This window comes from Heterodontus francisci, chromosome 2 (genome assembly GCF_036365525.1).
Source record: "Heterodontus francisci isolate sHetFra1 chromosome 2, sHetFra1.hap1, whole genome shotgun sequence".
Taxonomy (NCBI): domain Eukaryota; kingdom Metazoa; phylum Chordata; class Chondrichthyes; order Heterodontiformes; family Heterodontidae; genus Heterodontus; species Heterodontus francisci.
Window position 1 is genome coordinate 66,227,709 of NC_090372.1, and position 22,120 is coordinate 66,249,828.

The 22,120-nt window shown below is 44.4% G+C and overlaps 1 protein-coding gene across 2 annotated transcripts in view; it reads left to right on the top strand.

Moving 5' to 3' along the window:
- LOC137384581 (A disintegrin and metalloproteinase with thrombospondin motifs 16) overlaps positions 1-22,120 on the top strand; it is a 375,653-nt gene that overhangs the window by 119,388 nt on the left and 234,145 nt on the right. For both annotated transcript variants that reach the window (XM_068058730.1, XM_068058724.1), the window contains one exon: positions 16,988-17,273. In XM_068058730.1, the coding sequence (XP_067914831.1) occupies positions 16,988-17,273 (286 nt within the window). The remainder of the gene's footprint in view (positions 1-16,987; positions 17,274-22,120) is intronic.

Here is a 22,120-nt window from a genome sequence, read left to right on the forward strand (position 1 = left end):
CCATGGCTACAGGCTCTTTTCACTTTTTAACGCATGCCCCGGCCCCTCTGAACCATATCCCCAGCACCTTCAGGTCGGCTGACCTGACGGTGGAGGGAACAAAGGATCGGTCGGCCCAGTTCCCAAATAACATGGCCTTGCTCTTGCCACGATTTACTTTGGCTCCCAAGGCCAGTTTGAACTGGTCACAGATGTCATCAGCCTGCAGACGGACATTGGATCCCAGCAGAAGACGGCGAAGTCATTCATGTACAGGGAGGCTTTCACCTGCGCGCCTCCGCTTGCTAGGATTGTCACCCTGCTAACGCCCGCATCCTTCCTGATGAAATCAGCAAAAGGTTAGATGCAGCAAACAAACAAGACAGGAAAGAGGACAGCCCTGCCTGACTCCAGATTTGATTGGAAAACTTTCTGATTCCCACCCATTGTTGAGACTGTGCTACTGATGTTCGTGTAGAGTAGTTTGATCCAATTGCAGATTCCCTCCCCAAACCTTATTTTGGAGAGCATGTTCATCATGTAGATGTGTGATATCCTGTCAAAAGCCTTCTCCTGGTCCAGGCTGATGAGGCAGGTATCCATCCATCTGTCCCGTACATATGCGATCGTATCCCTGAGTAGTGTGAGGCTATCTGAGATCTTCCTGCTCTGTACAGTACAGGTCTAATTGGGTGAATCACCAACTCCAGAGCAGACTTGACCCGATAAGCGATGACCTTGAACAGAATTTTGGAGTCCACATTAAGCAGTGAGATGGGCCGCCAATTTCTGATTTCCTCCCTCTCCCCCTTCTGCTTGTAGATGAGGGTGATGATGCCTTTCCTCATGGATTCTGACATGCTGCCAGCTAGAAGCATACTCTTGTATACTTCCAGCAGGTCTTGGCCGATCCAGTCCAACAGAGTCGAATACAACTCAACCGGTAAGCCGTCGCTTCCGGGAGTTTTACTCGTCTTGAAGGACTTGATAGCCCTTGTCGGCTCATCCAGAATTAGCGGTTTGTCCAGACTCTCCCCCGTACTGTCATCTAAGACCTTCGTGATGGATGACAGGAAGGACTGGGAGGCCGTGCTGTCTTTGGGCTTCCGGTTGTACAGCCCAGCATAAAAGTATTTGCTGATCCTCAATATGTCAGACTGCGATGACGTTACTGAACCATCCTCTTCCTTCAGGCTGCTGATCACAGAGCTCTCTCGTGTACCTTTTGGAAGAAGAAACCCGAGCACGTCTCATTCTGCTCAATGGAGTGGACTCTGGACTGAAAGATGATCTTGGAGGCCTCTGAGGCAAAGAGCGAGGCTTGCTGGCTCTTCACCCCTTGGAGATCCTCTCTGATCTTGACCCCCATCAACTGCAGCAGGAGTTGATTCTACATGCTTTTCTGGAGTCGGGGCATTTCCCTCTGTGTCTCTCTCACCATCTGAACAAAACTCTAGGCTGACACACCAGTGCAGTACTGAGGAAGTGCTGCATTATTGTAAGTGCCTTCTTTCAAATGTGACGTCAAACCAAGGCCCCTGTTTTCCCTTTCAGGTGGATGTAAAAGATCCCATGGCACTATTTTGAAGAAAAGCAGGAGTGTTATGCCAGTGCCCTGGCCAACATTTATCCCTCAATCAACATCACTAACATAGATTATCTCTGGTCTTTATCACATTGCTATTTGTGGGAGCTTGCTGTATGCAAATTGGCTGCTGTGTTTCCTACATTACAACAGTGAATGCACTTCAAAAAGTACTTCATTGGCTGTAAAGTGCTTTGGGAAGTTCTGAGACTGTGAAAAGTGCTATAAGAATTGCAAGCCTTTTTCTTTCTACTAATGCTCTACAAAAGGCTTATGGAACTGAGATTGCCCGCGTCTCATGCCAGCTTGCTCCTTGTAGCTTAGTAACACCTCCCACATTCAACTAGTATAATATTATGAGTAGATGGCTGGAAAGTGAAAGAACCAAGAACTGCTGCCCTTTTATCTGCTAGTCCCCAGATTACTGCTAAAGAGTGCTGGTTGAACTATCTTTCTAAAGGCTGCACAGAAGTTTTCATGTAGTTCTTTTGCTTATGCCCATTTTACACTTGCACCGATTTGAGTGCAAATAAGCAACTCAGGAAACTCGAGTGTATATTCCTCTGGCAGATGGAACACTTTTTTTAAAGGTGCAATAGCAGTGTAAGAGTGTAGCACATTTATTCCCATTCCTTCTGCAGCAATGAAACAAGACTTGGAATGCAGCAGATTACTTAACATAAATAAGTCTCTGTTTCACTTGGTCGTGATATCCTAGAAATTACTGTCAGCATAACAACTTATATTCATTGTAATTCAGTGAAAGAATTGCAGACAGCGGAGTGGAGTTTCCACTTGGTCGCGCTGGTTTTCTCAGTGCAAATAAACAGAAATCACCTAACTGACGCACAAGATCGCAGCATTTACGTGCAAATTGCATTCGTCGCAAATCAAGTTTCTGCGATCTTTTGTGCAAGATTAAAAATCATTGTGCTACAAACAGGACAGTCCTCAAAACTGACAACATCTCCCAGGGTGAATTAATCACCATTGGGAGTTGCTGCTCATTGTGCTTGTTTGCAGGCTGTTGGAGAGTCTCAAAAGATTAAGCAGCTTCTTTTGGGTGCAATAGTACAACTAGGCACACTAATATTTCAATGTGAGTTGGCCTAAGTTTGAAATATTATAAATGCCCAAGTAGATTGGAAATAAACCTGGGGACTCGCTTATGAAAATATTTGACAGGATACTTCACAACTGAAAATTCACACTAACCAAAGGGCAATAGAAAGGCTTTCTACATGCACATTAGTAATGAAGGTCAAGACAGTGGTAGGGCCACTAAGTGATGAAGGAAGCAAGCTTGTAGTTGAGAAGAAGGGAATGGCAGAAATGTACAATAAGTATTCTGCCCCATTTTTCCAGAGGAGATAAATTTTCCAATTGTTGGGGTAGGATTTATGTTTTGGCGATCCAGGTGAATGTCGTTTTTTAAAAATTTACTGATAACTGATTACGGTATATATAACATCACATTGTTCTATATATTTTGAAGTAATTTTCAGTAACTTAAAATTAGGTTACTCATAGGTGGTGGATTAACACTGTGATTAAAAATGCTTTTTTTTGGTAATAAACTCATTTATAGCTGTATTAAACTGCACCAAGTTACCACTCTTCAATACATTAAGGAATTTTTTAAAGCAAACTTTTCTTTAAAATTACGTTATAAACACTGCCTGATTGTGCTGGTTTATGGCAGATTTTGTGTTTGATATGCAAATGAGTTTAAGCAGAAACTTGAGGGAAGAAAACACTTCTCAAATCTAGTGCAATTTTAGGTGCAATTTGCACCTGGATCGCCAAAGCATAAACCCTACCCCAACATCTATAATACAGTCAAAACCTCAATGTCTGTCAAAGTTATCAAAACCCTCATATATTTTATTAGTTTGGTTGTTCCCCGGTTAGTACTGGTGACAAATACACTAGCTGAAACACAGCTGGTTCTAAAATTGGCAAATTCATCTCCTGTGGTAAAATGGGGCAGAATACATATTGTTCATTTCTGCCATTCCCTTCTTCTCAACTACAAGCTTGCTTCCGTCATCACTTAGCAGCCCTACCACTGCCTTGACCTTCATTACTAATGTGCATGTAGAAAGCCTTTCTATTGCCCTTTGGTTAGTGTGAATTTTCAGTTGTGAAGTATCCTGTTACATATTTTCATAAGCGAGTCCCCAGATTTATTTCCAATCTACTTGGGCATTTATAATATTTCAAACTTAGGCCAACTCACATTGAAATATTAGTGTGTATTGTTACGACCAGGTGAGGAATGGGTCTTGGGCTCCCTTTTCATCCCTTCTCTGGTTTGACCACACGGGGTTTATCTTTTTAACACAATGATTTAACTTACCATCTTAGTGAGCACTTGCTCCTGTTCCTCTAATATAATTGCAAAGGAACCAATCAGACAGTTTTCTTGCGTTTGAACAAGAAAGATGCTTTATTAACGTTATCACTCGAAACCAATTTTAAAAAATTACTAAAATAGGCTACACATACATATTCACACAAGAGCCACACACACAAACAAATAGATTACAGATGTAAAAAAACTGTGTTGGGAGGTTGGAGCAGAGGCCTTAATAAATGGAATTTAAATACTGAATCTCCTTTTCCGTGTCTTTAGTTGAAATTGCAGTCCTGAAGTCCTCGCTGGGCCACACACAGGTTGGGCTTGCTTCTCAGGTTCCGGCAGGCAGAAGAGGGGCTTTATTCTTGTCCCCTGGTTGCTGACTGTAAGGATCTGTAGACCTGTCTTGCACCAGCTGCAGCTTGAGGCTTCTCAGGATCTGTACTGGAGGGAGGGAGAGAGAGAGAGAGAGAGATGCTGTTCTCTTGCTGGATCTCAGTTACTGTCTGTCTTTTGAGTCACCACTCTCAAAACTACAGAATGGCCCAAGCAGTTATGTGATGTGACCACCTATTTGTGTTTGAATCAGCATCTTTGGGAATGATCTTTGAAATTCAGGGCTTTCCCCCTAGCTGTTCAGACATACTTGGTAGGGGGTGGGGGGGGTTGACTCTTTCAAAGTCAATGGGTGTCGATGGTTTTGATGACCCCAATTGATAAGTTTATCCTGCATAAGTGAATCAGAGAGCACTCCGTTGTTCTGATAGGCTGAGTATTCATATCTGTCGCCAGCCTGATTCTTTGGTTTTTTCATATGCAAATTGTCCGTGGCCATCTTGGCTGTGAGCTGTTCTGTTTTAAAAAGTTATTTGTAACAATTTCCAGTAAAAGTCTCAGACAAGGTTCCACACAAGGAAATTAAAATTTCCATTTGGCATGTGGGGTTTCCGTCACAGGATAGAAATTAAATGCTCCAAATTGGCTCTTCTTTTACTCTTTTGAAGACTGTTTTGTTAATATGGAGATTAGCTTTGGCCTCTGTTAAGACAGTCTAAAGCAGTGGGTAAAATAATAGGACACAAATCAATCTTCTATTTTTTGACAATCAACCTAATAACAGCAATACTGTTTGTGACTTTACTGAGCTACCCTATGCATGACTTGCCAGTGGAAAAATTGTACTTCTCACTCAGTGAAATGACTTCTTAAGATCGAGGCATGCAATCCATTCTCAGCATACTTTCAGCTAGAAATTTGGTTGCCCCTTTTTTGGGTGTGGGAGTAGCAATTCATGACCTGCCTGTGCACTTTCAGATCAAGGTGAGCAGTGTGAAGTTTGGTGCATGCACATCATCTGCATGATTGCAACATTTGGCTGAGTAGGTTCCACGCTGCTATCTTCTTTCTAGCACTGCCAGCTGCCTCTGTGCTCAGCAGAGGGCCCAGTAACAGTGTTCAGAAACCTTGTGGTGCAGCCAGCCTGCTCTTCATGAAGGCAGGTTGTCCCCCTTAAAAGGAAGCTGCATTGAAAAATATTGCTGCAATTTAAATGATAGTAAAGTGATTACCAGGGCAGAGGGAGGGTTCCAGGGTGACGGATGTGGCAGTGGAACTATTTGGGGTGGAGGTGGGTAGAAGGAGAGGCATCATGGTTCTGTGGGGATGGGGGATGCCAGGAGGCCCTTAACAACCACCCTCAGAAGTGAGTGGGAGCAGATGGCCAGGAAGGTCAAGTCCTGGAGTCTGGACCTGAGCACCAGGCAGCAGTGTCATGAGAAATCTAATGACCTCACGCAGGTGATCAAGATCAGTGAATGCATCTTCATACATCTCTTACCCACAACACCATTAACCTCCATTATTCACCCAACACCAGTTCCTGGTGCTCAGGACTCTCATCTAGCATCCAGATAGTACACTTCACCCTCACAAACATACCAATGCTGCCAGCATGACATCCTTCTCTTGCTGCCTCCACAAGTCGCCAACTATTTGGCTATGGCAGGAATATTGCCCAAACACAGTGCTACACAATCGCTGACATTCAGTCCTCACTCTTGCAGGACAAGGTAGCCAATGGAAGGGAGCAGAGCTGAGCTGGTGGGGGACAAAGGACACCTGCATCTCCCGAACTCTAGGGTGGAGATGATTGCATCATGCGGCTGGCTGCGATGGGGTCTGTGACATCCGATGTTGCTGAGATCATTGAGGATGACCGCATGGTTCTGCCTTATGCCCCTTCTCCACTCCCAGCACACCCTTATCATGCAATATGGCATGATGTATAAGCTGCTGATGGTGTGACCAAGGACTTCTTCCTTCCCACACCTCCCTTTCCCTCACACAAACCATCCCCTTCTACTTTTCTGCTTTCAAACACCCAAGAACTGCCGCCTGTCCAGCCACGGCAGCCCGAAGAGGAGGAGAGAAAGCAACAGTATAAGACTGATGAAGAGGTCCTGTTACTTGATCTGAAACTTTCACTACGCATACCTTGGAGATAAGTATAGAGTTAGGATCAGCATGTGGACTGCAGCCAGGCCAGGAGTATAGGATGGTTCGTTTGCCGGCTAAACAGAGGGCGATCTTGCAGATGAGGACTCGGATGAGAAATTTGGGGCAGCCTACAGGAGAGCACGGATGGCGTGCACACAGATGCTGGGGTGCATTGGCTGGCCTGTCAGAGAGGCTTCTGTCATTGTCAAGGAGAATGAACGAGTCCATCTCCAAATTGGCAGGGTCATGGTGCAGAGTTTGCTCTCTCTCCAGCTTCTGTTCCATCCCTTTGCCATGCTGCAGACACAGGGGCAATGCCATACCTGTTGCAGCCTTTGTGTGGACATGTCATGTACTCCCCTGCCCCTCTTTCCCCTCCACCCCGGAAGGATGCAGCAACACTCTCTGATAAATCTAGGAACTTGCCACAACACCTCCAAATACACTCCAGAGTACTTCCAGATATTTTGCAACAGAAAAATTCTTAAGAAATCACCTTGCCTGCAATTTAGGTGCCTGCCCTTTTAAATAATGCTGGTGCAGAGCCCAACTTGCAGCAGAATGCTTGTTGTTTGCAGAGTGATCTGCAAAGATGCTGACTGGAACTATGTTGCCCAAATTTGGAATCCTGATATCACATCAGTCAAGCTGGGCTGTGTGACATTAGGGTAGTGCTGATTTAAAGCCTTTCGGTGTATGCAGGGGACCCTTCTCTTCACAGAACACTACACAGGGAGCAGCTGATGGGTACAGGACACCCCACAAAAGCGCACTAGGCCTCTGGCGGTGCTACGGAACCCAAATTTGCTCCCTTTATTTCTAAAGCGTTCTTTCTCCATTTTTTTATCTTAAACCTTTTGTTGCTAACTTTTTAAGACTCCCAGGCCGCAAAATCTGACTCCGTAGCACCAGCAATTTCGCCGGCATGGGTGTCAGTTGAGGTGAAAAATGGCAGGATTGGGGCACTCGCACCCATTTCTAGAACAGCCTGTGCTCACCATGCAGGCACCAGGAGTATGCAGAGTGGGCAGTTTGTCAAACCAGTCAGCATCGAACACTGATTTGATGCCTGACCTGCCATTTTTGACCTTGCTGCTACTGTTAGTACTCTCTCTTTAAACATACACAGCTGAACGTGTGTTCAGTTCATGCAGGACCCTCACCAGTACTATTTAAAGGCATTACGATCCAAATTATAGGTGAGGTGCTTTTGACGATTCACTTGCTGTTGCAGAGTTTGTGGAAGTGCTGTGTTGCAGAAGTTGTTTAAGTTAGAAGGGAGTGGATGTTTGAAAGGAGTTGTGTGCTCCTGGGAGGCCTCTGAGCACATCAATTGCTCGCAGCCATGGAGGCTATCATTGCAGTTCCCTTGGACTGCAGCATCACGGGGAGATGGAATAGAAAATACAAGCTGCTTGCAAAGGGAGGGCTCCCAGCAGGAGGCCTTACCCACCAAGGGAATTCAGGGGACACCTCTACCTCCACCTGGACCAGGAGCAGTGTGTGCAGCAGCTGCACTTGACCAAGGAGGTGATCACAGAGCTGTGCCACCTGTTAGAACCAGACCTGTAGCCTGAGAGCAGGGTGAGGACAGTGCTGCCAATGGCTATCAAGGGTGACCGTGGCCCTCGATGTTTATAGATCCTTCCAGGCTGAAACAGGTGACATTTCCAACATATGGCTGTCGTTCACTGTCCATCACTGCTTCCAGGAGGTCACACAGGTTCTGTACACCAGGAGAGGGGACTTCATTGCCTTCTCTCTGAACAGAGAAAAGCAGAATGAGTGGGCACATGGCTTTGCCAGGATAGTGGGCTTTCCCATGGTGCAGGGAGCCATCAACTGCTTGCACGTGGCCTTGCAGGTATTGCATTTCAATGGGGAGATGTATCGAAACTGCAAGGAGTATCACTCACTGAACGTGCAGTTGGTGTGTGACCATGTCCAGAACATCATATTGGTAAATGCCCAATATCCTGGCAGCAGTCATGATTCCATCCACCTTCAAGCCACCACATCAAATGAGAAGGTGGCTGCTCGATGACCATGGTTACTTGCTGTGCATGTGGCTAATGACTCCCCTCTGTAACCCCACCATATGTGCGTATCGTCAGACTCCGGTTCCCCTGAAATCAAGATCCCCATTGTTCAACACATCCCCACCTTATCATCCCTCTGTGATGGACCATCACTGTGTCCTCTTGGCCACAATTCTGAAACAAAAGACACCACAAAACAACCATTCCATGATACCTTTATCCAACAACGCGTCAGATATTCCATACAATACTCACCTAAACACTCTTGTGAATTCCCTTAGTGCCTGTCTTGCAGGTTTTTTTGCCTGATCAAATGCTCTTATGCAGTGCTACCCTTGTGGCTGCAGCAGGGCTGGCAGAAGGCTGCTGACTTTCAATGGGGAGCCTGCAGATGCCTTGCAGGACGCCCTCAAAAAGCTCTGGGCCTTGAAAGCCCAGCTTCAAACTGCACCACGTTGGCATGGGTGATAGCAGTCGGGGCTGGCTGGCTGTCAGGCAGCAGCAGGGGCACTGGTGCAGTGACAGTGGCAGGAGCACAGATGCTGTAATCCTGAGAGAGGATAGCATGTTTGTGCTCCATGATGCCAGCACCTCTCCTCGGGCGGTGCCTCAGCAATCCTCATAATCTGCTGGAGCACAAATTGCTGGACTGCTGTGAGAGCCCACATGCTGCTGTGAGCACTGGCATCTGCAACCACGATGGCAGCAGTCTGAACCTGCATAGTGACAAGCAGCAACCTCATGACCTCGGTTTCAGCTTCCGCTGCAGCAATGAGAAGTTGGATGGCTTCTGCCTGCGCTGCAATGGAAGTCGAAACATTGATCATGAGACGCTGCATCGTGGTCAGGTCTACAAGTGTTCTTATGAAGCTGCCCACCACTTACATGCTGGAAAAGATGGACTTCAAGTTCTGTGCGAAGTTCTGTACCGAATTGGAGTCTGACTCCTTCATGCTTTTTGACGGTGACAACAAGCTGTCTGGCAGGCCTGCCAATGCGTTAAGCATTTCTGTGTGCATGCCAATCAGCCTTTGCCTGTACACTGTCCTATCCAATTCCTCTGTATCAGAACTCGCCTGTGGCCTGGCCCTCCAGTGAGCTGATACACACCTTATTATTTCCACTGGCTTGGCTGCAGCCCAGTCATGCCTGGTGACTCACTACATGCAGATCCTGCCTCTATACTACCCTCTGAAGTGCATGCAGTGCCAGTATCTGAGCTGGTGGCTGCGAGTGTCAAATCAAGTGATGGTGCTTTTTCCTTAGAGGCCTGCTCTTCCTCTGGACTTTCAACCTCAGCCACCACTGGCTGGCCAGGTGGCCGTTCGTAGGTATCTGAAAACATAAATGCACATGGGCAGGGTTGGGGTGAGGGAAGGTGGGTGGTGGGAGGGGGAAAGATGCATGGTTACACCATCTGCAGTTTGTACATCCTACCAGATTGTGAGACGAGGATGAAGTGGGATGTGAAAAGGTGCATAAGGCAGGAACATATGACCATCCTGGATGCCTTCAACGATGCTGATTGCTACAGCCTCAGTGACGGCAAGTCTAATTATCCCTAGCGCCGTCTCCTCCCTGGGCCTCTATTATGGGCCACTTTGTCCTGTGAAAGAGAAAGATGTGTGTCATAAGAACACGAGAATATGCAAAATAGGAGTAGGAATAGATCGTACAGTCCCTCAAGCCTGCTCAGCCATTCAATACGATCTTGGCTGATCCTCGGCCACTTTCCTGTCTGCTCCACATATCCTTTGATTGTCAATGAATGTGGTGCAATGTGTTGGGGTGATATGCCTGCCACAGTTCAATATCTAGCAGTATGTGGATGCTGTGAGTGTGAAGCCTTTCAGCAGTGCTATGTATGTGAGGGTGAGATGAAGCATGTGAATGTGAGGTTTGAGTCGTGGATGATTGAGTTTGCTGTTGGTGTGTGAAGGGAGTGTGGTGATTTGGAGCAGTGTGTGAGACTATTGGTGCAGTTGGTAGAATGTGGCATATACGGATGCATTCAGTGACTTTGACTACTCGTGTGAAGTCAGAAAACGTCTTAGCAAGGCTATTGACAAAGTCCCACACAGTAGACTGGTCACAAAAGTAAGATCGAATGGGGTTCAAGGGCAATTTGCAAGTTGGATCCAAGATTCGTTCAGTGGCAGGAAGCAAAGGCTGTTTCTGTGACTGGAAGGCTGTTTCCAGTGGGGTTCTGCAGGGTTCAGTACTAGGTCTCTTGCTTTTCGGGATATAAATCAATGATTAAGACTTAAATGTAGGGGGCATGATGGAAAAAGTTTGCAGATGATACAAAAATTGGCCGACTGGTTAATAGTGAGGAAGAAAACTTTGGACTGCAGGAAGATATCAATGGACTTAGTCAGGTGGGTAGAAAAGTGGCAAATGGAATTCAGTCTGCAATAGTGTGAGGTAATGCATTTGGGGAGGGAAAACAAGGCAAGGGAATACACAGTAAATACTAGAATTCTGAGAAGTGTAGAGGAGCAGAGATTCCTTGGAGTGCATGGCCACGGATGCCTGAAGGTAGCAGAACAGGTAGATAAAGTGGTTAAGAAAGCATATGGGATGTTTTCCTTTATTAGCGAAGGCTTAGCTTGTAAGAGCAGGGAGGTTATGCTGGAACTGTATAAAACACGAGCTCGGCCACAGCTAAAGTAATGCAAACATTTCTGGTCACCGCATTACAGGAAGGATATGATCATACTAGAGAGGGTACAGAAGGGATTTGTGAGGATGTTGCCAGGACTGGAAAATTTTAGCTATGACAAACGTTTGGATAGGCTGGGTTGTTTTCTTTGGAACAGAGGAGGCTGAGGGGAAATTTAATTGAGATGTACAAAATTATGAGGATCCTAGATAAAGTGGATAGGAAGGATCTGTTTCCCTGAACAGAAACGTCTGTAACTAGGGGGCATAAATTTAAGGTAATTGGAAAAAAGGATTAGAGGGGGGTTGGGAAATATTTTCACCCAGCGGGTGGTGGGGATCTGGAACTCACAGCCTGAAAGGGTGGTAGAGGCATTTAAAACATTCTTGGCTTTGCACTTGAACTGCTATAACTTACAGGGCTACGAACCAAAATCTGGAAAGTGGGATTTGGCTGCATAGCTCTTGTTCGATCATCGTGAGTCTTTTGTGCTATAAATTTTCTATGTGTCTATGCTGATTTTGATATCAGGCCCAGCTGAATTCTGCACCCCTCCTCCCACCCCAGAGTCTCAATGTTCCCATCTTTTTTAAAACCACAGAATTGCAAATCTTTCAAATTTAAAACATCTTCTATAGGTTTGCAAATGCACACGAGTCACCAATAGCACTTCCTGCCACGGCACTTTTTCATTGGTTTCAGAATGTTAGGGATTATTAAGGATTCTAAAGAAGGTTTATAGAATTAAATCACATTAGTTTGTTTGAAAACTAATAAGCATGAAATGAGAACAGGTTATTCACCCATCAAGGTCATTCCTGCCATTGACCATTCATGATCCATTCTACACAACACAACCTCGAAATCTGATCGCAACACTCATCAGTCATGCAATAGTCATTATAGTCAAGAGCCCCCTGTAAGCACTCATTTTATATCTGATATCGTCTTAAGTCCTAGCTGTGTCCTATTATTCTGCTCCATTCTGGAGTTGAGGAAGACCATATGAGATCTTGTGATAACTACAGTAAGCTGAAATAAAGTGAAGTAGGTTCTCTGTTTGATCCTGGGCACACTACTAATTTACCTAGATATGTGGGCAAACAAACACACTCTCAGAGACATGGGGTGCCAATGTCCACCTATGGAGCCCACTGAAATACAGTATCTAAGGAACAGCTAGAGGAAAAAAATGGAACACTAATGTCCTCTCGTTCTGTGCTGAAAGTCCTAGTTAAACCACTTGCCTGTGTGTACATTATCCAATCCTCTCAGCAATTTAAAAACAAAATCATGTCATTTTTCATTTTCTTCAATGAAAACAATCATAATTAACTCCTAGGGTTATCCTTTGTGCTGTTTGATGAAGGTTCAACATTCTTTTGCAGCTAGGGGGCTGAAAATTTAGAGGCTTGGCATCATGGAGGAAATGCTGGAATGCATCTGCCCATGTTCTCTCATGCGGACCTTGCAAAGGTTTGCAGGGTCGGGGACGGTTACCTCATTTAAATATGCTCAGTGGGCACCCACATTAGAAGAGGTATATCTCAGCCATCTGATATGGAGTGGCTGCAAAATGCATTGGTGGCTGGTAGCTCCAGACAGGACTGCATGTTTTATATTATCGCCATATTTAACCATATAACTGATACTTAAATGACCATTGACATCTACACACTAATGACGCCTGATTCCAAAACTTACTAGACAGTTCTGTTTTAAAACTCCATGTGTGTTTTATTTTAGCCATACTATGTAGTGCTCTGGTCAGGTTGAAACCTTGTATACTGTGTTCAGTTCTGATCAAGGCTAACACCCATGTCTTGGAAAATGCATGGAGAAGCACAATGGAACTGACCCCTGAGGCTGGATTTTTAATCAGGGATTGGGAACCAGAAATGGAGGCTAGTGCCGGGTCCCAACCCTACATGGTATGCTTTAGGCACATCCATGGGGATTTTCAAATTTTCAGCCAATTAATATAATGATAATAATTGCCGATTTCAATTTACATATAGACTGGTTAAACATAATCAGCAGTAATGGTGTGGAGGATGAATTCCTGGAGTGTGTACGAGATGGGTTTCAGCAGCAGTACGTTGAAGAACCAACTAGGGATTGGGCTATTTTAAATTTAGTATTATGTAATGAGAAAGGGATAATTAATAACCTTGCTGTAAAGGAGCCTTAGGGAAATTGTGACCATAATATGATGGATTTGAATGTGATATAGTTCATTCTGAAACTAGGGTCTTAGATCTGAACAAGGGAAATTAGGAAGGTATGAGGGGCAAGTTGTCTATGGTGGATTGGGAAAATACATTGAAAGATTTGATGGTAGACAGGCAATGGCTAGTATTTAAAGAAGTACTACATGGTCTACAACAAATATATATTCCTCGAAGGCATAAACACCTAATGGGAAAAGTGAATCAAACGTGGTTAATAAAAGAAGTTAAAGATTGCATTAGTTCAAAGGAAGTGGCTTATAAGTTTGCCAGAAAAAGTGCTAAGTCTGAGGATTGGGAGCAATTTAGAATCCAGCAAAGGATGACCAAGAAACTAATTATTAACGGGAAAAGAGAATATGAATGAAAGCTAGTGAGAAACATAAAGGCAAACTTCTTTAGATATGTGAAAAGGAAAAGATCAGCTAGGATAAATGTGGGCCCATTACAGGTGGAGACAGGAGAATTTATAGCGGAGATCAGGGAAATGGCAGAGAAACTAAACAATTACTTTGTGTCTGTCTTCACGGAAGAAGATACAGAAAATCTCCCAGAAATACTAGGGAACCAAGGGACTTTTGTGAAAATGATTAACTGAAAGAAATTAGTATTAGTAAAGAGGTAGTACTTGAAAAGTTAACTGGATTGAAGGTTGATAAATTCCCTGGACCAGATGAGCAACATCCCAAAGTATTGAAGAAGGTTGCTATAGAGTTAGTGGATGCATGGTGGTTATCTTTCAAAATACTGTAGATTCTGAAAAGGTTCCTGCAGACTGGAAAGTAGCAAATGTAACTCCTCCATTTAAGAAGAGAGGGAGAGGGCGAATGGAGAACTACAGACCTGTTAGTTTGGCATCAGTAGTAGGGAAAATGTTAGAATCTATTATGAAGGATGTGATAACTGGACACTTCGAAAATAATGGTAAAATTGGGCAGAGTCAGCATGGATTTATGAAAGGAAAATTATCTTTCACAAAGCTGTTGGAGTTTTTTTGGATATTACTTGTAGCATAGATAAAGGAGAATCAATGGATGTGGTGTATTTGGATTTTCAGAAGGCTTTTGATAAGGTCCCACACAGGAGGTTTGTAAACAAAATTAGAGCACATGGGATTGGGGGTAATGCACTGCTACGGAATGAGAATTGGTTGACAGACAGAAAGCAGAGAGTAGGAATAAACCGGTCATTCCTAGGATGGCAGGCTGTTACTAGCAGGATACCGCAAGGATCAGTGCTGGGCTACAGCTGTTCACAATCTATATAAATGATTTGGATGTGGGGAACCCATTGTTATATTTCCAAATTTGCTGACGCCACAAAACTAGGTGGGAATGTAATTTGTGAGGAAGATACAAGGAGGCTTCATGCAAACTTGGACAGGCTAAGTGAATAGGCAAGAAAATGGCAGATAGAATATAATGTAATAAGTGTAAGTTATCACTTTGGTAGAAAAAAAAGAAAGACGGAATATTTCTTAAATGGTGAGTGGTTGGGAAGTGTTGGTGTCCAAAGGGACCTGGGTGTCCTTGTTCATGAGTCACTAAAAGCTAGCATGCAGCTGCAACAATTAATAAGGGAGGCAAATGGTATGTTGGCCTTCATTGCAAGGAGATTTGAGTACAGAAGTAAAGATGTATTGCTGCAATTGTATATAACCTTGGTGAGACTGCACCTGGAGTATTGTGTACAGTTTTGATCTCCTTATCTAAGGAAGGATATACTTGCTATAGAGGGAGTGCAACGGAGGTTTACCAGACTAATCCCTGGGATGGCAGGATTATTTTATGAGGAGAGATTGAGGAAACTGGGCCTGTATTTTCTAGAGTTTCGAAGAATGAGAGGTGATTTCATTGAAACTTACAAAATTCTTATAGGATATGACGGGATAGATGTAGATAGGATATTTCCCCTGGCTGGAGAATCTAGAACCAGGGGACATAATCTCAGAATAAGGGGAAGGCCATTTAAGACTGAGATGAGGAGGAATTTTTTTACTCAGAGGGTGGTGAATCTGTGGAATTCCCTACCCCAGAGGGCTGTGGGAGCTCAATCATTCAACATGTTCAAGACAGAAATCAATAGATTTTTGGAATTTAGTGACATCAAGGGATATGGATATAGTGTGGGAAAATGGCATTTAGGTAGATGATCAGCCATGATCTAATTGAATGACGGAGCAGGCTTGATTGGCTGAATGGCCTACTCCTGTTCCTATATTCCTAAAGGCCACAGAGCAGCAGGTTCTCCAGCATACAGTGATCATCTGTCCCACAGGTGAGAGTTACCGATCTGAAGATGGAGTTTCCGAGGGACAAGCAAAGGGAAGTTTATTTTTATGTTTTAAATAAGCCTTTATGAGTCTGGGTGGGTCCTTTGCGTGGTCCATCTACCTGCCCCCATCCCCCCCTCCCTCAAACCTCCCACCCACCACCCTGAGCCCACCACATTGGCCTGGATATGATCCTGGTCAACGTGGGCTGCCTGCAATGCCAACAGGAAATTCCAGTCAGCATTGGAACAGGGCCTTAATAGGCCCCTTAATTAACAATAATTGTCTGGCCACCACTTCCCAGCGGGCAGGCGATCTGACCCCGAGCTGCCGTCATTCAAAATGGCTTAGGTCAGGATTGTGGCAGCAAACTGGCATGGAGGCCAGTGGTGTCAAATTGCATGCCTCTCTGCCTCTGATCCGGTCCCCTAACTGTTCGAAAAATCTAGCCCATGGCGTCAGAGGGCTGAATTATGAAGAAAGGTTAGAGAAAATTAGGGATAGAGGTGTTTCTCTAAGGGTGGGATTGCTACTGGAAGTGGGTCAGGTGGGCGTCATCCTGCTGGTCCAACCCAACCTCGCTGTCATCCTGACCTATTTTCCTGGGTCAGGGTCAATTAAGTTGGCAGAGCTGGCTCACAGTGACATCTCTGCTCTTTACTGGGACTCAACCACTACAGAGGAAGGATATGTTGTGGTGGTTAAGCAGGGCCTTTGATGCTACTGCTGAAATGATTGGCACCAATTTTAAAGAGAACAGAAGCCCTCTAAATGTGTTAACTCACACTTTTTTTATTTGGCTTTCAATTTGCAGTGTCAAGAAACAGCAGTTTGAAGGGTTGAGAAATGAAGGAAGACCTTGCAGCCCAAAAAGCTTATTCAACCTATTTTTCCCCATTACAAATTGACGCCATAATAAATAATAAGTAGGATAAAAACTGACATACTATAACTATACCATAGCTGTGAGGAAATCACATTATGAAGCAATGATATTTAAATTCTTTTGATTCTTATCAATATAATCCCACAAATGTTATACCAGTTATATGCCAACAAATTGGATTAATGCAGATGATTAGCAGGCAAAAAGATTTGGTTAAATCCACACCAAATGCCAATTTGTGTGACCCTATCGTGCATTTATTTCAGGAAGTAATGATGTTGTTTAAAGTTGGTTCCACTTGACCATATCGCTGACCTTTCAAAGTAGACTGGTGTTACATTTTCCACTTTTATTTTTTATTGCTGGAAGAATTAATCCAATTTGCCATACTTTATCATAGGAGGTGTCTGCATCTTGTTTTTGGCAGACAGTAAATTTTCTGTGCATATTTTTTAATCTCTTTTATTTCTTTTCTTTCTAGTCAGGTTTGATAAGGACAGAAGAAGCCGATTACTTTTTGACACCTCTACCTCAGCACCTAGCACTTAAGCACAATTACACAGCACCTAAAGGGCATCATCCGCATGTCCTTTATAAGAGGTCTGCAGAGCCCCAAGTGCATCTTCAAAATAATGAGGTAACCATGCACCAGACGTCAATGGGAACTGGACATTATGGCCATAAATACCATCACCAACACCGGCGTCGTAATGACTACAAACATGGACAGCTTCAAAAGCAACACTACTGCGGAAGACGCAAGAAATGTATGTAAGGGAATTCTTTTATTTTCTTAGTCACATTCTGGGTGTTTTTAATGTATTGAATAACTGAGTAAGTAAATGGCAATACAGCAATTTTAATAAATAATTCCGATTATTTCATAAATTGAAAAGTGAAGGTTGGAAAGTTTATTGTTGACAACTATTATTGCCATGCAGCCACTTCTAGTTTTTTTTAATATAAATATACTTGTAGCGATCTTAATTTCGCTGAGTTACTCTTTTGCTGTTTATGCTTGTTACTTATTACTTCAAATTCAACTAGAGAAGGCAACAAAATGGTCATTTGTTTCTTTGGCACATCAAGCCCTTCTGGAATTGCTCTTAAATAGAAGTTGTAAAATTTCAGTTCAGACCACTTGCCATTAACAGATTGACCTGTGGTTTTGTAGAATTACGATGCCGCAGTATTTGAAAGATTGCCAGATTTGTTTTATTTAAAGATTATACGAGGTGGTGTCATAGTGTAACTACAGTTCCAGAAGGTGACAATAATGATGACCTGTCAGCTTGTGCACAGAGAAAGTGCAGAAGGTTTTAGTTTAGGCAGCCATCAAGATCGGCGCAGGCTTGGAGGGCCGAATGGCCTGTTCCTGTGCTGTACTGTTCTTTGTCAGTGCTGTATCTCTAAAATAAATAAATAAAGTAAAGAGGGAAGTTGCTATGAGACAGGAAGGAAAAGTGACAGAGCAGGCAAAGAGGGAATGTCCAGTCATGAGAGAGAGAGAGATTGTAAGAAAAAGAGAGAGAGAAAGGGAATATGAGAGACAGAAATAGGAATGAGAGGTGGAAGTAAATGAGAGAAGAGAGTGGTCATGAAAGAGTACAATTCAGATTTCAAGTAAATCTGTTGGAAATCAAAAGGTTGAAATTCATCTTGCATGGTAGTGTAAAATGGTAGATAACGAATCATTTTGTACTCTGCCTACCTAATTCTCTTTTCTGTGGCCTTCAATGGAAGCTTTTGCCCAAGACTGCCACCGTAACTTCAGCTGACACCCTATTTATTGGAGCAAGAAAAGCTCCAAAGAAATTCACTCCTATAGTGTTCCCTCTATTCTGTTCTTACACTGGTGAAATTTATCTACTTTTTTACCATTTGATTTTGCTTTAGAGGCAAGAGTGGGAGCAAAAACAAATCTTTCGAAGCATTAGTTTGAAATTATTCATCGATGTATAGATCTGATAATGCGCACAATAGTAATTCTGTTGCCACTTCACCCCACTACTGGTGGCTGTGTTTTTGGCCATCTAAGCACTAAGACCTGGAATTCCTTCCTCAAACCTCTTTACCTGTCTCTTTTCCTTTAAGACTGTGCTTGAAACTTACGTCTTTGACAAAGCATTTGATCAGCTGTCCTAATGTCCCCTCCTTTGGCTCAGTGACAATTTGTTGTCTGATTATATTCCTGTGAAGTGCCATGAGACATTTTACTACATTAAAAGTGCTATATAAATGCACGTTGTTGTGATAAACAAGCAAGTTAAAATGGCATCTTCAACCTCTCTAATTATTGAAGTACAGAATATTAGATGGTTGTTGGTTGTTGATTGAAGGCAATTATCTAGGCACGTTTAACCGTAGATAATTGTACACAATTAAAAATTGTACTTAAAATGTGAGTGCTGTAAACAGCACAGGAGTGCTGTCTGACTTACCTCCAGGCCCCGCCCCCCCCAACCCCCAAGGCATGGGTTACCAAAGCCAATCATAACATCCCTGGGTGCAAAATTCATTTGTGCAGTGCCACTTCGAGTGGCACTACGAAGATCTACCTGATGTTTTGTACCACTGGCACTTTCCGCACTATGAAACTGGAGTGGCACATGCAGGTACGATCCTGTGTGCGCCCAGAGACGGTGAAATTCTGTGAAGATGGCATCATTGACATGAACAGGCTGATGCAATGCAGTATACCAACAGTGGTCAACAAATGTGCCGGCCATGCCTTCCTTATTTCATTTTGAAACAACAAGCATTGTGAAACAAGATAGGTCCTGTTCTGGAGCTATTTAAAGGGCCACTCAACTGACTTGTGCATAGGCAAAGTTTATGGAAGCACTGTGTTGACATGCTGGAGCAACTTGGAGGTTTTTGTTGATCACAGGAAGGCAGAAAATAGCATTGCCTTGTATAGGTATAGAGGCAGTAGTTGCAGCGTCATTTACTCTGTGACATGAGCAGAACCTGCAGAGGAAGAGGCAGAGAGGGAGGAAGGAGAAGGAGGGCTCTGCATAGAAGGTCCTACCCAGAAAGGGACTTCCAGAAGCACCATTCCTACATCACAATGAGTTAGGAGCAGTGACTCAGGAGACTACCCTTCAGAAAGGAGGTTGTCACGGAGTTGTGTCATATCCTTCATGACTTGGAGCCTCAAACCAGGGAGAAAATGGCCCTGCCTGTAGCCATGAAGGTCATGGTCACCCTTGCATTCTATGCCACAGGATCCTTCTGGGCAGGAGCAGCTGATTTCAGCAATGTGTTGCAGTTTACTATTGCAGTTTACTAGAAACATCAGGGTGGGGAGGGAAGCCATCGACTGTACACATGTGGTTATGTAGGCCCCCCCACATGAACATAGAAGCATAGAAAATAGGAGCAAGAGTAGGCCATTCACCCCTTCGGACCTGCTCTGCCATTCAAAAAAGATCATGGCTGATGGTCTAATTCAATACCCTGTTCCCGCTTTCTCCCCATATCGCTTGATCTCTTTGGCATTAAGAAATATATCCATCTCCTTCTTGAATATATTTAATGACTTGGCCTCCAGTGCCTTCTGCGGTAGAGAATTCCACAGGTTCACCACCCTCTGAGTGAAGAAAATTCTCCTCATCTCGGTTCCAAATGGCTTACGCCGTATCCTGAAACTATGACCCCGGTGCTGGACTCCCCAGCCATCAGGAACATCTTCCCTACATCTAGCCTGTCTAGTCCTGTTAGAATTTTATAGGTTTCTATGAGATCGCCATTCATTCTTCTGAACTCTAGTGAATATAGGCCTTGTCGACCAATCTCTCCTCATATGTCAATCCTGCCATCCCAGAAATCAGCCTAGTAAATCTTCTTTACACTCCATCCATGGTCAGAACATCCTTCCTCAGATAAGGAGACCAAAACTGCACACACTACTCCAGATGTGGTCTCACCAAGGCCCTGTATAACTGCAGTAAGACATCCTTGCTCCTGTACTCAAATCCTCTTGCATTGAAGGCCAACATACCATTTGCCTTCCTGACTGCTTACTGCACCTGAATGCTTGCTTTCAGTGACTGGTGTACAAGGACATCCAGGTCTCGTTGCACCTCCCCCTTTCCCAATCTATCACCAAAGGGGAGCAATAGCACAACCGCATGGGCTATGACTCTGTCAATGTGCAGTTGGTGTGCGACCACACTAAGATGTACATCTCAGCGAATACCACTTTCCTGGCAGTGCCCGCTATGCTTTCATCCTTCGCCAGTCTTCGGGCCTCCAGTACAGACAACAGGATGACTGTTCTGCGATCAGGACTACCCATTCTACAAAATGCTCATGAGCCCCTTATGCCATCCCACCACATAAGGTCAGGGGGCCTTTAATGAGAGCCATGGAGCCACCCACAACACCATGAATGAGCCATCGGTCTCTTAAAGCACACGTTTCACGACTTATATTGTGTGGGGGTGAACTCTACAGTGTCTGCCCAAGAGTCACTCCATGTTTGTGGCGGTGTGCTGCATCCTCCACAATTTGCAATTATGAGGGCCCAGCCACTACCTCCTGGGATCTGGAGGTCACCTTAGTAGGAGGAGAAGAATGCAACTGGACGGAGCGAGAGGGACTCCATTGAGAGGCTTCACTTCAGTTGAAATGAGCTACCAATCCCCTAACAATCCCTAATAGTACATCCATTTTAGACTCCTCATCACAAAGTCCCCTTAGCCTACATCACTCCATAAACGCCAAGAGCAAAAACCCTCGCTCAACAAATTCCCCAGCATTACATCAATAATACAAAAAATCCCAAAACTAATCACCCTCATACACCTAATGTCTTACAGCTCTCCTTGCTGGCCTAGTGCTCTTATGCAGTGCTACACCAGTGGCTGCAGCATGGCTGGTTAAAGGCTGCTGAATTTCACTGGGGGAGACTGGGGATGGCCTTGCAGAATCCTCTTGGGCAGCTCTAGGATTGGAGGGCCTGGCTTTGGACTGCACCACCTTGGCATGGGTGGCAGCATCCTGGGCTGACTGGCTGAGAGGAAACAGCAAAGGCATTGGTGGAGTGGCAATGGCGTGAGAACAAATGCTGTCATACTGAGAGAGGACAACAGGTTCATGCTCCATGGTGCCACTGCCACTCTCACTGGCGGCATCTCAGCAATCCTAGTAAACTGCTGGAGTACTGCTGTGAGAACCTGGATGCCCTTTTGAGCATGGAGATCCATGTCCATAATAGCAGCAGTCTGAGCCTGCATTCCAGCAGCCAGGGATCCCATGACTTCTCTCTCTCAGCTCCCACTGCAGCACTGATGTATCAGCAGGACTCCAACTGTGCTGCAATGGAAGCTGAGACAACGACCAGCAGCCAGTTGATCATGGATTGGTCGGGCAGTGCTGCCATGGAGGTGCTCACCACTACCATGATGGAAAGGATGGGCTCCAAGCTGTGTGCAATGCCCTATGCCACATTGAAGCTGGACTTTTCCATACTCCTAGACAGTGAGAGAAGGCAGTCTGACAGGCCTCCCCATTGTCACGCTGATGCAAGGAGCAAATATGAACTGTAATAATGAACTGATGAATTAACCTCCCAAGTTGGACACACTTTTGCTACAAGGCAAAATGGAGT